Genomic DNA, 16,341 nt, shown 5'->3' with positions numbered 1-16,341 from the left:
ACACCTAGCATATAAATCAACCACGCTGTCAGTGTTGGAAGGCTGTCAACAAATATCTCCTCTGTCAGCCTCCTACATTTTTACTAGCCTTTTTACTCATAAAAGGAAACCCTCTCATGAGTTAATGTTTTTCTGCAGTTCAGTCACTAATTAACAAGGCTGGATTATTAGAGTACTCGTCCTCTTTCTAGTCCCATAAATACTACTCTCTGGTTTTCAACAATTCTCATCTGAAAAAACTCTACAATGAGAAAACATTGAACTTCAAGGTGTTTTGTTGATTTTGAAGAAAAATTAGTGATATGCTTCCTCTACTGTTTAGAAATCCTGGCTGCATCTTGAGATGTTGCCAGCCACTTTCTCTTCTCACCAGGCTGCTAATTACTTCCTTCAATTTAAGCACTTTTAATTGATTACTACTACCTGAGAAATGGAGTTTACAACAGCACTCTAACACTATTCTTGACCTCAGTATAGATCAATGCGATGTTAAAGCATTCTAGCACTTTAAAACCAACTTTAATGGAAAGGAAGGGCTGAGAGGAGTATTTAAGCCTAGCCCTGACTTCTTATTAGAAAAAGTAGCTTAAAGCAGGACCAGTAACTATATACTGATTTAACCATTTCATTGCTATAATTTCTTTTTGAATTCCTCTTTTGCTTATGGACCCAGCCACCCAGAGTGGCAGGTACAACTCAATCAGATAGGTGGTGTGTTAGTAAGATGTTATTTTTAAAAGGCTTGTCAAATATACTTCCCCTAATTTCATTATTGCTTTTTCTTTCACAGCTTTCCACTGTCAAAACATTTTCAACTCTCAGTGACTCTTAATATTCTAGTTTTTACAGACAAAAATAAAAGCTACAATGAAATTGTGTTTTGAAGTCAGAAGTACATTAAAGCTTTCATTGTGGCCAGTAAATCTATCAATTTCGTTTTTCTCAACTGCAAAGGAAAAGCAGATGGTGTGTTGAAATGAGATGTTAGTTTTAAATCCTATCATCAGTGTTCTGATTCTAGACAGTCAGAATCAACTAAGAACAAAAAAAATTAAGAAACTTTAATCTCTCTCCTGCCCAGTAGGTGGCAGAAGGTTCATCCATCGGATTTCTGGATTGGTTTTGTAATAAGAAGTTTCTTACCAGCACTTGAAATACTCTGTCCCATTATTTGGACTTTAATTCCACATTCTTTGTTTGTGACTACATTTGTCCTGCAGCCAACTCAAGACTGCATGACAATGTATGACACCATCATACTTTCAGAATGACAGAGTAAGTGAATTCCCTACTGATCTGCATTAGAATGATGCATCAAAAATGCTATCGCAATAGACACATATACATAATTGTGGCAATACAGGTTTGGTTTTATAGCTGTGTTTTTAATGTTGAAGTTGTGTACTGAACAGCATGTTTAAGTAATCTGAAATTCTCCTTGCCATCCTACTCTCATAAAGCAGGGTATGATTGTATATTGTTTGCTGTTAAGAAACAAATAAATTCAAGCATAGTCAAATAGCTGAACTTTTTGAATTTAATGTGGGAAACTCAGGTTCAAAACCTTGTTCAATTAGAACATTCACCGGGAAGTCACTATCTCTCAGCCTGACTTGCCTTACAAAGCTGTTGTCAGGGTAAAATGGGATAACCCACAATAAATCGCTCTAATAAGACTGAAAGAAAACCCCACTCTTTTTCTGAGTAACAGAAATTTTGCCTCCAGTGGCTGAGTACCTGTAAACAGTGATAAAGGTGTGACAGGAATGTTAGGGTACAGAACACAGCTTCCCTTCCTCGGTACTTGAACAGTTTCATTGAATCACTGATAGTGACTCAATAGCCATGGACGAGAAGTCCAAATTGAGAACTTGATCTGCTAATTCCCAACCCTCTCCCTACGAGCATATTTTTTAATTTTTTTTTTTAATGTAATCATGGATAAGGGACATTTGATGTTATAGTAAGATACCTGTCACAGAAATAGGATATATAATGCTGAAGCTACTTCTTCCCCTCCCCATAGTACACTATCAGCCTACAAGGTATATTAGAGCAATAGGGAATCCTTTTCCTCCCTACAGTGTTATTGTTTTGCCCAGAGCAATATGCATGGTATCTCCTTTATTCTTTCCATCTGAAGTTCCTCGGAACAGCAGTATCATGTATTTGCTTAATGTGTAGTAGGGTCCCACTAGGTGATGGGTGCAGTATTGAGCAGAACTCTGAAAAGGACCTTACTGTACAAAATTACTCTAGAGCAGCATTTCCCCAAATCCCCCCCACACAGACACAAACCACCTGAAAATTACTGAGGGTCTTGGAGGACTACTTAATGATTTCTCTGTTGTAGTGACTGTGATGCACTGTGCTAGACTGTATTGTTGGAGACATGTCATGGACCACTTCAATGAAGCCTGCAGACCAGTTTGGGAACCTCTGCTCTAAAGTAACTCTAGAGTAACTTATAGCTATTATGAAAGGAAACTAGTGCAGTTATCTAAGAAGTTCCCTTTACTAACATCTAATTTAAGAGTGTGATGATGTTTTTAAGGTCATTTTTCAGGAAAATGAACACTCACGACCAGGCACTACAGTGCAGCGAGCATCCAATCAGCATGGGGTCATAAGTACTTTAGATATTTCTGAGGAGTGCAAAGACATGCAAGAGTAGATGGAGCATAGTAGGGTGCCATGTCTCTAATGCTGTAGAGCTTATTGCTGTCTACCATAATAGTGTGTTTTTCAGAGATCAGAAAGGAAATGAATGAAGTTTCATGTAATGTATGTGAGATCCAGATCTACTCCATCAGGTGATGATCAATAAGACTTCTGTACATGCCCAACCCCACATAGTGCCAGGACTAATCAATCTACACATACAAATCTTGTATAACACTGCCTCCCAAGAAAGGGGGAGGAGTAACCACTCCTGGATAACCTCCACCACTGAAGGAGAAAGGAGTCGTTTCAATGAATGAATTTATATTTGGTAGTTTAGCAGTGATACAAATAACTTGAAGACATTCATAGAACTTACCTTGAAGTGGGAGCAGCTTCTAGAGATGGTGAAAGCTCTTCACTAAATACAAACTAAATGAATATGTCCATTTTCAAGCATAACAGCAACGACAAAAAGATAGTTCCAACTCTAAATTTCCCCGCTAGTTATGGGATTTCACAAAAATGCTCACATTTTGATAATGTACCAGTTAATGTACAATTGATATAGACATTGCTGAGATTAGGCTTCTCAATAGCCACTTGCCTGGCAAAGTAGCCTTGAAGTGACTAGGTAAGGAAGCTTTAGTAAGCTGGAAGATAACTGGCTCTTTCAGACTGTTGTGCCAGAAGTGACCCATAGGGCTATGTGCAGGCAGGTGGACTAGCAAGCTTCGTAGATTTCGTTGAAAGGCTGGGCTGGGTTAATGAAAGTGACAAGGAGAAACAAACCTACGGGAGGTTTTAAATAAAGGTGTTTGAATCCTACATGCCTTAGATACCAAATCCTCCTGCTCTTGGCTGCCACTGACAAGCAAAAGGCATTACTTTGTTGGTCAAACCCCCCAAAATGAAAGCAGGCCGAAATGAAAGGTGGCTTCTCCTCAAGCCCTGGAACTCCATTCTTTCAGGGTTTCACCAAAGCCATCTTCCAGTGGAAATCAAGCAAACATTTAGAGACTGTTATTTTAGTAGCAGACCTAAGAGTTTTGTCTTTTTCTACTGTTACTGATGCAGAGCCTTATATCGGGGATTACAAATATGTCTGACACATTTGAGCATTAAGTCCTTTACCTTTTGCCATGCAATAAAAAAACAACTGCAACACTGTTTAAATGAAGGAAGTAAAACAGGCCTAAGAGAACAATCATTTTTACATTGCAAAGCGCTAACTTACTTACCTTTATAAGCTAAACATTGCCAAAAATGTTCTTCAAATACTTTAAAGTTGTGACATTCAAGGTGAGAACTCTTCTCCTATTGTTCTACCTTGACGAATGCCTCTGACACATACCTTTCATAGATAAAAATCCCTATGGTTTAAGATGGGCCTTGACATGATTTCATGTAAGTCACATTCTTGGAAGGAGGATCAGCCCCTCCCAAAACTCCCCAAAATTAATACCTAAAAGTTGTGTGGTTGTGTATGCATGTAAATTATCCATTTGAATCATTCAGAAACCTTGTAGACCTGACATTCCTAAGTCATAATGCAAAGGCAGATAGGGACTTAAATGAAAGTGAACAAAACAGTTACTCTGTACATTATATAAACTTAGGAAACAAATAAATGTTTATCATTACCTACCTTCTATTAGAACATACCTATCATCTATGAAAAATAATAGGTTTGTTAACCTGCAAGTATACGCTTAAGTGCCATTTTATACAACCTGAGAGAAAACCCCAAGTTGTCGTTTCTATATATGAGCCTTGAAACTCTCCCTGAGAGGTATGTGTACAAATCTTTGAAGATGGGGAAAGACCGTAATTAAAACCCCTTTCTAATTTAACAGGGTCAAAAGTTGAAAGGTACTCAAGGAAAGTGTAATGATTGCAGAGGTATATCCCTGTGAAATACATACATTTGAACAACAGTGATGATGAAATGGCAGGAGTCTTTTCTGGCTTTACTGCATTATAATTATGATCGCTTGCCCAGGATGGTGTGCTGCTTTCTGAAGCTGGCTCTTTAGCAACTGTCTGAGTATTTGCTTCGGTCTTTATGGGTGCTGCCACGGTTTTCTTCACGATAATCTCTCTTTTATCAGGAGCTGGTCTCTTCTGTGCGGAGAGAGGTCTGATACCGGCCTGTGTAACCAGCAGAACCTTAATCACTAAGTATTGCAATAATACAGTCATCATAACACAGGAGTAGAGGTCAGTTCGTTGTGTATTAGAGAACTTGCAAACATCTCATGCAACAAAATTCTGTACTATATTTCTCTGCATGCCACCTCCAGAAACTATAACCCTGGCTTGTGATCAATAGTATGCACAACACACTATAGCAAAGTGAATGCAGATCATAATAGGTGGTTGAGCACCCGTTTGTAGCTGATGTTCCACCAACCCATAGATTAACATGGGTGCAAAGGATCTGAAGCAAAGAACAACCTGCACCTAACCGTGGTTCTAATTTGTTTGGGGAGCCTCCATGAGTACAGGAAGTTCCCCACTTCAGCGGTTTCCCTTCCCTGAACTGGTGGGTGACAGCAGGGGACAGGGAAGAGACTGAGTTTAGTGCACTCGTGATCAAGTGACTGCACAGGGCAAATGTTTTCAAAATCATTCTCTATTCTGCAATAAATTTTTATGCTATTGCTATGACCATTAAACACGTAGATCTTTGCTCTCCATGAGTTGGTGAGCAACAGTGAGGCACAGCTTAGTGTGCTGATCCCTGTTCTCATGTATGCTTTTACAAACAAGAACCTCTGTATGAGACTATTATGAGAACTGTATCAGCTTAATGAGGTCAAATGGGGCATTAATCTGCAATTGTGAACATGTGTGTGCCAGCGATGTATCAAATGTCTTTTTCAAGGAATGTTACTGGTTTTGAGTTTGTTTGTTTTTTGATACCTTCTGGTCTTAATGTGGCTAACAATCTAGGTTGTAGATTGCTTTGTAACTAGCGCTATAAAACAGCATATTCTTAGGAGAGACAGCAGTTCTTTTAATGATTCTGTAAAGGAAAGCAGACATATATATGATAATGCTGCTCTCACAGCAAAGGTGGTGGTGGGATTTAGGATGGAAACTGTGATATCCCCCCCCCCCCAACACCAGAAGTTGTGCTCATTCAAATTAGCTAAATGGATAGAAGATTCAGGACACACAAAAGGAAATACTTCTTCACACAGTATAAAATCATCAAAGTATGATAATAACCAACATAGACTGCTTTAAATGGGGATTAGTTAGATTCCTTGAGTATATCGATGGTTATATACTACAGGAAGAAAATTTATTACCATACCGGTCACTACGGTAAACAACAGTGGAAATGCCCTGCTTGTGCATTTCTCATAAGCCACAGAGGGAACAGGATGGTGGACTAGATAGGCATTTGTTCTGATCCAGCAAAGATATTATGTTCTTAATTAGATAGAATGATGAGATCTCATCAAGGGAGCACACAAAATAACTTGAGGAAAAATTTGGATCTTTTACCATGAAAATGAATTTTTTTCTATTTTACAAAATGTCTGTTCCTCCAAGATCTCCCTCTGTGTGTGGTGTGGGAAGGGCTATTTACTTCAAAAACAATTCAGACTTACCATAGGCTGAGGTTTTACAGCAACAGCTCGTTCAACTTTTGGTTTGGTCTTCTCTTTTGGCTTTTGCTCTTTGCCTTCACTTAGAAACTTCATGGTGGCTGCAGCATGTTTGAGAATGCATTCATGACCACAGTACACAGAACCTGACTGAGCAACATTAGAACACCCTGGGCCAATGCAACTGGCTGCTTCAGGCTCTTCAACTACCTGAAGAACAGCACAAGAAATTAAAAAAGAAAAGAAAAATGTTTAACCTCTTTATCACTGGCAAGATTTTGACACAACAATGCTAAAAACAGAGCTGTCATACATGCACTTTGACAAAGCTCAGATATATTTTAAAGGCTTGCTTTTCTTAATGGTGGTTTGCTCTTCTATTTTTCATCTGTTTCTATCTTTTTTATATGTGTTCATGTGCTAAAGACTGTCTGCATTTTGCAATCTATAGGTGTTTTTCTTACAAAGTTTCTGCATGTATGTTTGGATGTACATTCTAAAAAGATTTGTAGAACTTGGGTTTTTGTTTTTTTAGAAATAGTCAAGTCTACTTAGTCTACTTGACTAAGAAGGGTAACGTTAAGTTCTGACACAGTGACAACCTCTACGAGCAAGGCCAGTGGGGATGCGAAATCTACTTTTTGCCTTCTGGGAGGATTCCTCCCAGGTAAAGGTGAGCTGTTATCTAGACTAATCAGTGTGAATTCATAAGTGAATGAAAGGAGTTCACAGAAAGAATGCTTTCCACCCTTTCTCTCCCCCCACCAAGGCTCCCTGGAAGACTGGGGCCCTCGCCTGAACCTCATCGGAATGAGTGTAGGGAAAGTAAAGAGATAATCTGATATGCAGACATCTCATTTGATTTGGGACATTTCTCCTTCCCTTTGCATCCCCCTGTACTCCATTCCTCACTTTCTAAATACTCTTTGGTTGGTCTCCCATCTCTCAACTCTGTTCTGTTTCCTCCACCCCAATTTCTGGTATGTTCCACACTTTGATAATCTATTCCAGAATAGGTATGTCTTGAATTATGTTTTTACTAGAAACTAGGGATTAGCAAATTCCATATTAGTTCATGGTAAGTTCTACTCATGGAGTTATAGATCACGTATAGTATAAGATTAAGTGAAATTTGCATAATTTGTCTACTATAATAATTTGCCTCCAGAATCTGGTGCTGTCATCTGGTTTATTATCAAATGTGTGGAGGAAGGATCTGCTTTAATAATTCATCTCCCAACAGTTATGCTGATTATTTTTATAAATCTTACTTATTTTATAAAGTGAAAGTAGATTTGGGCCTTTTCAGGCAAGACCAATAGAAAAAGAATTTAGATTATGGCACATTGCAATAAAAATGCCAGAACTCTCTAGTAACATCTAATCAACTCTACAACAAAATTAACAACAGAAATTGAAATCATGTACAGTGGTACCTTAGGTTATATTACCGTTGGGTGATGTAATTTCGAGTTACAAAAGTGTATACTTCCAGGTTTCGCCGCACAGAAGCGCTCTACTGCGCCGTGTGCATGCGCATAAGCGGCGCCACCGGATATGGACTTTTCGGGGTGAGTAGGGACCCCCTGGATGAATTAAGTTCATATCCGGAGGATCCACTGTATAGCCTTGATAGGCATGGAGCTTGATCCTCCAAATGTTCTTGGACTCCCAACTTCCATCAAACCTAGCCAAAATAGCCAATAGTTAGGGATGATGGGAATTGCAGACTAACATTTGCAGGGTCAAAGACTTCCTATTCCTGATATACAGAAACCTAGAAAGCAATTAGCAACTTCTGAGATTCAGAAATGAGTAGAGGCTTTCATAATAATCTGTTCCCTATTTTTAAAATAACTGAAGCACAAGACAAAAAGAAATTATGGTCATGGATAGCTCTTCCATATCTTAAACTGATATTCATGCAGCAGGGTGTGTGTGCTATAACTATTCCATACGAATATGTTGTTCCCTCACCCCACCTTTTCCTTCTTTGTATACAGGATAAATAGGACAATTGTGGAAGGAGATACTTAGGGGGTAGGAAATAGAGAGAAAAGAGAAAGCATTTTGTTAATGTAATGTCTAAGAAACTTGGTAACACATTTAAACAAACAAACATCCAATTATAGCCCTATAGCAAGGGAGAACTAAGACAGAATGACAGAAAAGCATGCAGATGCAACCAAAGTAGCTAAGAATGAGCAATACTTCCCCATTTCCTCTTCTAAAATATATTAGTATTCTGATTCACTAAGTATAATGAATTACCTATATCTAAGTAGTGTATTTGCTTAATACTATAACATACAAAAAATACAAAATTTAATTATACCCAGGGTGACTTTTTCTTTCACTTCAGTTCTGAACCAGAACAGTTGCACTAGAAACACACTTAGCCTCATGTCACTACAAATTAAATACTCACTGGTTGAAATATTTTGAGCTTTTTCTTTCCACTGGGATTAGCAGCCTTTTCAATCCGTCCCTTGATTCCTTGGTCTTCAATGGACTTTTGCTCAACAGTTCCTATGCTTGTAAGCTCTGTGCCATCACCTGTTACCTGTCCCAACATGGTTTGTTGTTGGTCTGCATCCATAACTGTCTCATCATGCACCTGCAGAATGGTGCAATTTGGGCAGATATAGTCCTCCCCATTCCTTTCCAAGAGTCGCCCACGAGCCTCTGAAATCCCTACGCAGTTTCCATGAAACCATTCCTCACATCTATCACAACAAATCATAAACCTAAAAAAGGAAAGGGTTGGCAAAAATATATCAATGTGAAATACTTCAGTTTTACAAAATCTGTCTGATTACAATCAAATACAGCCAATAAAATTAGTCATATCACCACCAAAACAGTAAATAAAAAAGATCCCACATCTATATGAAATCAGACAAAAGCTTACTTCGTTATCCCATTTAACTCTTTTCTTTACATAATTAAATGCCCAAATGTCTCAGTAAATGATGCAATTTCACCCCTACATATGACTCCCACTGCTTTGCTAAACCCATATACAATTGTCTTTCTTTGCACCTTTGCATTCCTACAGACTACTCAGGAACAACAATGGCTTCAAGTTACAAGAAAGGAGATTCTGACTAAACTTATGGGAAAGCTTTCTGATGTTAAGAGCTGTTCAACGGTGGAACAGACTCCCTCGGGAGGTTGTGGACTCTCCTTCCTTGGAGGTTTTTAAGCAGAGGTTGAATGGCTATCTGTAATGGTTGCTTTATCTGAGATTCCTGCATTGAAGGGGGTTGGACCACATGACTCTCCGGGTCCCTTCCAACTCTACGATTCCATGATCCTATAACAAGCCTTCCCAAAACTGCATTTCCCCTTCCTGAAAATTCAGAGTACTACTTCCCTCTTGACTGATTAGACCATATGAACGCTTCCACCCTAAATTAGAACTTCTGTATCTCAGACTACTGGGACTGAACAATAGTGGTAGATATATGTGAAGAGCCATGTGGTAGCACAGCAGATGTATTTTAAATTGTGCATTCCGAGCAACACAAAATTAAATTGTTGTTTGAAAGTTCCATATACATGCTCTCTCAACTGCATTCAACAACTATCCCTCTATCACTCAAAACTTCCAAACCTCTATAAAAAGTTCTTGTACATAATAGACTGTCTCTTAAGAGCAGAAATTTCAAAACTGTCTATTTCATGTTTAAAGATTTTATCCAACTACTATACAGTGGTACCTCGGGTTACAAACACTTCAGGTTACAAACTCTGCTAACCCAGAAGTGGTACCTCAGGTTAAGAACTTTACCTCAGGATGAGAACAGAAATCACGTGCCGGCAGCACGGCAGGCCCAATTAGCTAAAGTGGTACCTCAGGTTAAGAACGGTTTCCGATTAAGAATGGACCTCCAGAACGAATTAAGTTCATAACCAGAGGTACCACTGTAGCTATTTTAGAAACTATTTGGTGGCAGGGTGCAGGGGAGTTTGTGAAAAACTATTTTAATGACTAAGCCATTTCTCACCTTCTCACCCCTTGCCTTTTCCTGTAAGACCTATTACAGTCGTTAAGAGTCGTCAGCAGGCTCATCTTAGCTATCTGCCAATCTCCCATTCCCACCACCCTTCTGAGTAATACCCCTCCCCACCTTCTCACTATATAGAAGGATCTGGCAACTTCTGTTTCAGTGTATCTGAAGAAGTGTGCTTGCACACGAAAGCTCATACCAAGAACTAACTTAGTTGGTCTTAAAGGTGCTACTGGAAGGATTTTTTTTATTTTGACTATGGCAGACCAACACGGCTACCTATCTGTAACTGTATTTTAACTTCTGTATATTATAAAGTACGGGCGTGAATTTTTCTTGATTTTCCTCATTTATCTTTTTTAAACCACTTTGAGGGGTTTTTTTACAATCAAGCGGTGTATAAATTTTATGAAATAAATAAGTAGGTAATACCTGTTGTTGTGAGGCTGCTGACAGATACAGTACAGAGTACTAGGATCATAAACTTCAGACTCTGATTTCCTCTTTTTGGATTCTTCAGGTTCATCCCCAGTATGCGCAGGAGATCTTCCTTCTTTCTTAACCTGAACTGCTTCACTCATTTCTTTGGGAACCGTTCCTTGATCTCCAGCCTCGGTATTGCCTATACTTTCTGGTTCTTGCTTTACAGCTATTTCGGTCTTAATTTGGTTGCCTGCTTGAACATCAACTGTCTCTGTAGGATTTTGTTCTTGATGTTTTTTCCTGAGGCGATTCTGTAACTCTTTCAGAGTTAGTTCTGTAGGTTTCTGCTCGACACATTTCTTTCTTAGACGGTTCTGTAGCTCTTTCAGTGTTAACCCATCACTATCACTGTCAGATGAATCATCCTCCCTTTCCTCATAGTCATGTTCTTTAGTGGTTCTACCTTTCCCAGCTGGCTGGCCCTTACTGTCCTTGGAGTGACACTTCTGAGACATGGCTTTTACATCTGACATGCTTTCTACACTGCCTTCAGAAGCAGTTTCAATGTCAGTAACATGGCAGGATGCTGGCTCGCTCAAGTCCTCAAGAGCTGTGGGAAGATTCTTCCTTCCTCTGCGCCTTACAGTTGTAAGAAATTCTTCTACCCGTTCAGTGCGTTTGGGCTGTCGCCCACTACGCCTAAGAGCCAGACTTTGCTGCTGTGGAGATGACTGTTCGGTGATGTCCATTTCAGCATCCCCTAAACCTTCACGCTTTGCAATTGTAGTTCTCCGAAACCCCCAAGTTTTCTTGAACTCCTTACTTGTGGGTTTAATTGTTTTTTGTTCATCGTCATTGCTTTGCTCACTTTTGTCATCCAAAGCTGATGTTGAAGAGAAATGATACAAAGAATTGCATATTTTAAACATGGATTTTAAAATTGCCTTCCCATAAACAGTAACATGTTTAACACTTCTTCCTGTGTATGCTTCATTTTTGAACTTTTGAGCAAAAACATACTTCCTCTTGAAATTCCAACTAAACAGAATGCAAGGTTATATCAGAAACAGGGCACAGTGTTAAGTTTCTCTGTCCGTTACACCTTGTTTTTCCGCACCTCTTCCCTTTCAGGCTTAATCAACAAAGGAGTGTCAGCTCACCAATATGGCAGCTACCTATCCTGGCAGTGGATAGGTAGAGACTATGGTCAAGATGAATGGACAACATATTACTCAGCCTATTATATAAAAGTCTGCTCAGGGCTATGAATTCACAAGTGCAACTAGCTACTTGTCTATTGGCTTGGATCCATCTTCCCCAACCTGGTAACCTACAAATGCTTTAGGTTATAACTCCCATCAACCCTGGATAGTATGATGAAAATTGTAGCCCAACACATTGGAATACATCAGGTTGGGAAATGCTGACCTATAACGAATAGGACATTCCCCAAATACAAGAGATACAATTATTTATGTTCTATAGCAGCATATAAGTGTCAAATAACTGAAAAGTTTTACTTATTTATTTTAAAAAATATCTATATACCGCTATTGTCATAAAAATACCAAAGCAGTTTACATCTATCTATCTATCTATCTATCTATCTATCTATCTATATGTTTCCTAGTTCTGCTGGATCTCTCAGTGCCTTTCGACACCATAGACCATAACATCCTTCTGGACCGTCTAGAGGGGCTGGGAGCTGGGGGCACTGTTATACAGTGGTTCCGCTTCTTCCTCCTGGGCCGTGTTCAGAAAGTGGTTGTGGGGGATGAGTGTTCAGACCCCTCGGCTCTCACTTGTTGGGTGCCTCAGGGTTCTTTCCTCTCCCCCTTGCTTTTCAACATCTACATGCAGCCGCTGAAAGAGATCATCAGGGGGTTTGGGCTGGGTGTTCATCAGTATGCAGATGATACCCAGCTCTACCTTTCAAATCAGAACCAGTGAAGGCGGTGAAGGTCCTGTGTGAGTGTCTGGAGGCGGTTGGAAGATGGATGGTGGCTAACAGACTGAGGTTGAATCTTGACAAGACAGAAGTACTGTTTGGGGGGACAGGAGGCGGGCAGGTGTGGAGGACTCCCTGGTCCTGAATGGGGTAACTATGCCCCGAAGGACCAGGTGTGCAGCCTGGGAGTCATTCTGGACTCACAGCTATCCATGGAGGTGCAGGTCAATTCTGTGTCCAGGGCAGCTGTTTATCAGCTCCATCTGGTACGCATACTGAGACCCTACCTGCCCGCGGACTGTCTCGCCAGAGTGGTGCATGCTCTAGTTCTCTCTCGCTTGGACTACTGCAATGCGCTCTATGTGGGGCTACCTTTGAAGGTGACCCGGAAACTACAACTAATCCAGAATGCGGCAGCTACACGGGTGACTGGGAGCGGCCGCCAAGATCACATAACACTGGTCTTGAGAGACCTACACTGGCTCCTAGTACGTTTCCGAGCACAATTCAAAGTGTTGGTGTTGACCTTTAACACCCTAAACGGCCTCGGTCCAGTATACCTGAAGGAGTGTCTCCACCCCCATCGTTCTGCCCGGACACTGAGGTCCAGTGCCAAGGGTCTTCTGGCGGTTCCCTCACTGTGAGAAGCCAAGTTACAGGGAACCAGGCAGAGGGCCTTCTCGGTAGTGGCACCCGCCCGCCCTGTGGAACGTCCTCCCACCAGATGTCAAAGAGAAAAACAACTACCAGACTTTTAGAAGACATCTGAAGGCAGCCCTGTTTAGGGAAGCTTTTAATGTTTGATGTATTACTGTATTTTAATATTTGGTTGGAAGCTGCCCAGAGTGGCTGGGGAAACCCAGCCAGATGGGCGAGGTATAAATAATAAATTATTATTATTATTATTATTATTATTATTATTATTATCATTATTATTATTATCATTATCATAAAGGGTATATCAGAGACTAATAACTATTAAAACTATTAACTTTCATTGCAAATCAATGCAGACTATGATCAGTATTATTACAGTGGTACCTTGGTACTTGAATGGCTTGTCTCCCGAACAAATTGGCTTTCAAACACTGCAAACCCGGAAGTATGTCTGGGAACGTTTTTCGGAAGCTGAACATCCAACACGGCTTCTGCTTGAGTGCAGGAAGCTCCTGCAACCAATCAGAAACTGCACTTCTGTTTTTGAACCGTTTTGGGAGTCAAACGGACTCCCAGAACGGATTAAGCTCGAGAACTAAGGTACCACTGTATAGGCAATTGGAACCTTTAACAAAAGGTTTCAGTGTCAGGTGTTTGAGGTTCCAGCTACTTCATTCACCTTTCCCCAGCAATTCTGTGACCAGGGCACATGCTCAGTCATCACTGGGCCGTTCCCTCCTACTTACTTTGTTTAAAAAAATACTTTTGTACTTCTGCAAACCTTGGGGTCACCACCAAACCTTCCAATATATATCTCTTGTGAATGGGTGGTACAGTTTTGGCTACATAAGCAATAGCACTCACAGCCTAATAATCAGAAATGGAAGTAATTACAATTAGAAACCTTTATTCAGGTTAGACACTTTCCTAAACAAAATAATTTACCAAGAGAACGGGTTTCCATATTAGATTCAGAATCCAGTGCCAGAGATTCCAGATTCTCTTCTTTCACACCAGTGATAACACTATTCCCATATGTCACCCCTGAAAAAGAACAAACACAAAAGGTTTTTAACACTGATTTACTTTCAACCTGATAAACATGGAAAAGCAAATTTGCTATTTCATTAACATATTTAGATTGGGATGGGGCACCTTTTTCAGCCTGAAGTGACATTCCCCTCTGAGGATCACAGGTGAGGACAGAGACAAAAGTGGGTGCAGCAACTAATGTAGGTTTGTTTTTGGAGTAAACTATTTTCTATAGACACATACACATACCCCCTATTATCCATCCATCCAGGCAAGCAGCTAGAGACTTCATCAGCATTCAAGGACACATTGCAACTAGGCAGAAACACCCTGGGTGTGAAGCAGGGCCAATGAGGGGTGAGGCTTGGAAAGAGTCCTGAAGGGATTTAGACAGCTGATGACTCTTAAAAAAGCAGAACATTGCTAGTTTTGTAATGGTCCTACAGTTACAGCATATTTTGAACACAGCACACATATTGTCTAAAGGGTCAATCTTCAAGGTAGAGCTGGGAAATGCTTCTGTCTGAAACTGTGGACAGCTCCTACCAGTCACTATTGACAATGCCAAGCTAGATGGGCCAACAGCCTGACTCTGTATAAGGCAGCTTCCTACCCTATGAATGCACCATTGTGTTTATTTTAGCATGTGTGGAATCTAAAGTATGTTGTCTGTTACATTAAATATAGCTTGAAGGGAACAGGTTAGACAATTAAAAGCATGCACTTGCTGAAACATGTTCCCACACTTGCCTTCTTCCCAACTCCACAATCGCTGTCTGCCAGAAACAAACGTAGCAGTACTCTAGGTGTGCTGCAGCATAATACAAGGTACTTCCAGTTGCTCCCCTGCCCACCCCAGAGATTCTGACTTAGTGCACATTGACTGAACACAGACACCAACCATATAGCTTTCCAGTCTCCTTTTTACCTATAACCTCAGTTATGCTACTCTGAATAGAGCAACTGTTACCATACACATCAGCGACACTATGGGCTCCCACTCCAGTGACTGCTCATAATCCAAGAATGGTGCCTGAATAGGAAGCATGTTCTGTACATCACAAACTGGTCTGTAAGTCTGCCTTCCTACATTTTCCATGCCCACTGGGACCCTGACAATTTTCACCAGTCACCCCATACAGTATTAGACTTCCTGAGATACTGAATCTAGGCAAGACTCGTTCACAATATATTGGAAAAATCTTCTGGATTGGGGTCCATGCCTTTTGTCCTATGGAATAGCAGGGAAATGAGTAACAGCCCTACACAATCTTTGTACTGGGTGTGTCATAACACTATTTCTATAATTTATTCTGCTTACAGCAAGCCTTCTCAAGTTGGACTTCCAACTTTTCAGAACTGAATTTCTTCAGACAACTGTCCCCTGCCTAATTATGAACAAAGTCCCCAGCTTTGAGCCGCAAAACTCCACAAACATGTTATATGACACAATGTCACACAGCAATGTGGACACAGCTAGGACTTGCTTTCATAATTATTGTATTTTCCCGTGTATAAGATGCCCCCATGTATAAGATGACTCCTATTTTTCCGAACCCAAAATTAAGAAATCAATATTTTAAAGAGCAAACAGAACAACTTTGATATTTTATTAAACATTCAAAGCACTGGCAACAGCATGGCAACCCCCACGGGCGCCTGGGGCAGCAGTGAGGCGTGCCCCACCAACACTCAAGATCGCCCAAAGTTGAGCTTTTTTGGGGAGATTGCCCAAGCCAGGCACCCGGGAGGGACAGTTTAATCCCTGTGCATTCACCATCCATGTATAAGACCCCCCTTAATTTTTGACTAATTTTTTTTAGCAAACAACATTGTCTTATACACAGAAAAATAAAGTACAATAGAATTCTGAAGAGACTGCAATACAACAGAACACAGTATATAATTAAGATCTTAATATATGTTTACTTTGGATAGTAAAGAAAGGTTATGAAATAAGAAGGTGGATCCTAATTTCCAGAAAAAG

The 16,341-nt window shown here is 40.2% G+C and overlaps 1 protein-coding gene and 1 long non-coding RNA gene across 9 annotated transcripts in view; one reads left to right on the top strand and one right to left on the bottom strand.

Annotated features, from left to right (window-relative positions):
• LOC308480243 overlaps positions 1–13,569 on the top strand; it is a 54,729-nt gene extending 41,160 nt beyond the window's left edge. The window contains exons 12-16 of the long non-coding RNA XR_013987938.1: positions 791–2,449; positions 4,773–4,881; positions 6,817–6,954; positions 9,340–9,492; positions 12,659–13,569. This is a non-coding gene — a long non-coding RNA (uncharacterized lncRNA). The remainder of the gene's footprint in view (positions 1–790; positions 2,450–4,772; positions 4,882–6,816; positions 6,955–9,339; positions 9,493–12,658) is intronic.
• Positions 1–16,341, bottom strand: part of DIDO1 (death inducer-obliterator 1) — a 70,084-nt gene that overhangs the window by 35,155 nt on the left and 18,588 nt on the right. For all 8 annotated transcript variants that reach the window (XM_081010978.1, XM_081010973.1, XM_081010976.1 and 5 more), the window contains 5 exons: positions 14,268–14,366; positions 10,727–11,600; positions 8,710–9,028; positions 6,285–6,491; positions 4,587–4,812 (listed from right to left, as the gene is read on the bottom strand). In XM_081010978.1, the coding sequence (XP_080867104.1) occupies positions 4,587–4,812; positions 6,285–6,491; positions 8,710–9,028; positions 10,727–11,600; positions 14,268–14,286 (1,645 nt within the window). In that variant the 5' untranslated portion in view covers positions 14,287–14,366. The remainder of the gene's footprint in view (positions 1–4,586; positions 4,813–6,284; positions 6,492–8,709; positions 9,029–10,726; positions 11,601–14,267; positions 14,367–16,341) is intronic.

This window comes from Podarcis pityusensis, assembly GCF_964106645.2.
Source record: "Podarcis pityusensis genome assembly, chromosome: 6".
In the NCBI taxonomy this organism is placed as follows: Eukaryota; Metazoa; Chordata; class Lepidosauria; order Squamata; family Lacertidae; genus Podarcis; species Podarcis pityusensis.
The sequence above is the reverse complement of the archived record's forward strand: the minus strand, read 5'-3'. Positions and strand labels throughout refer to the sequence as shown.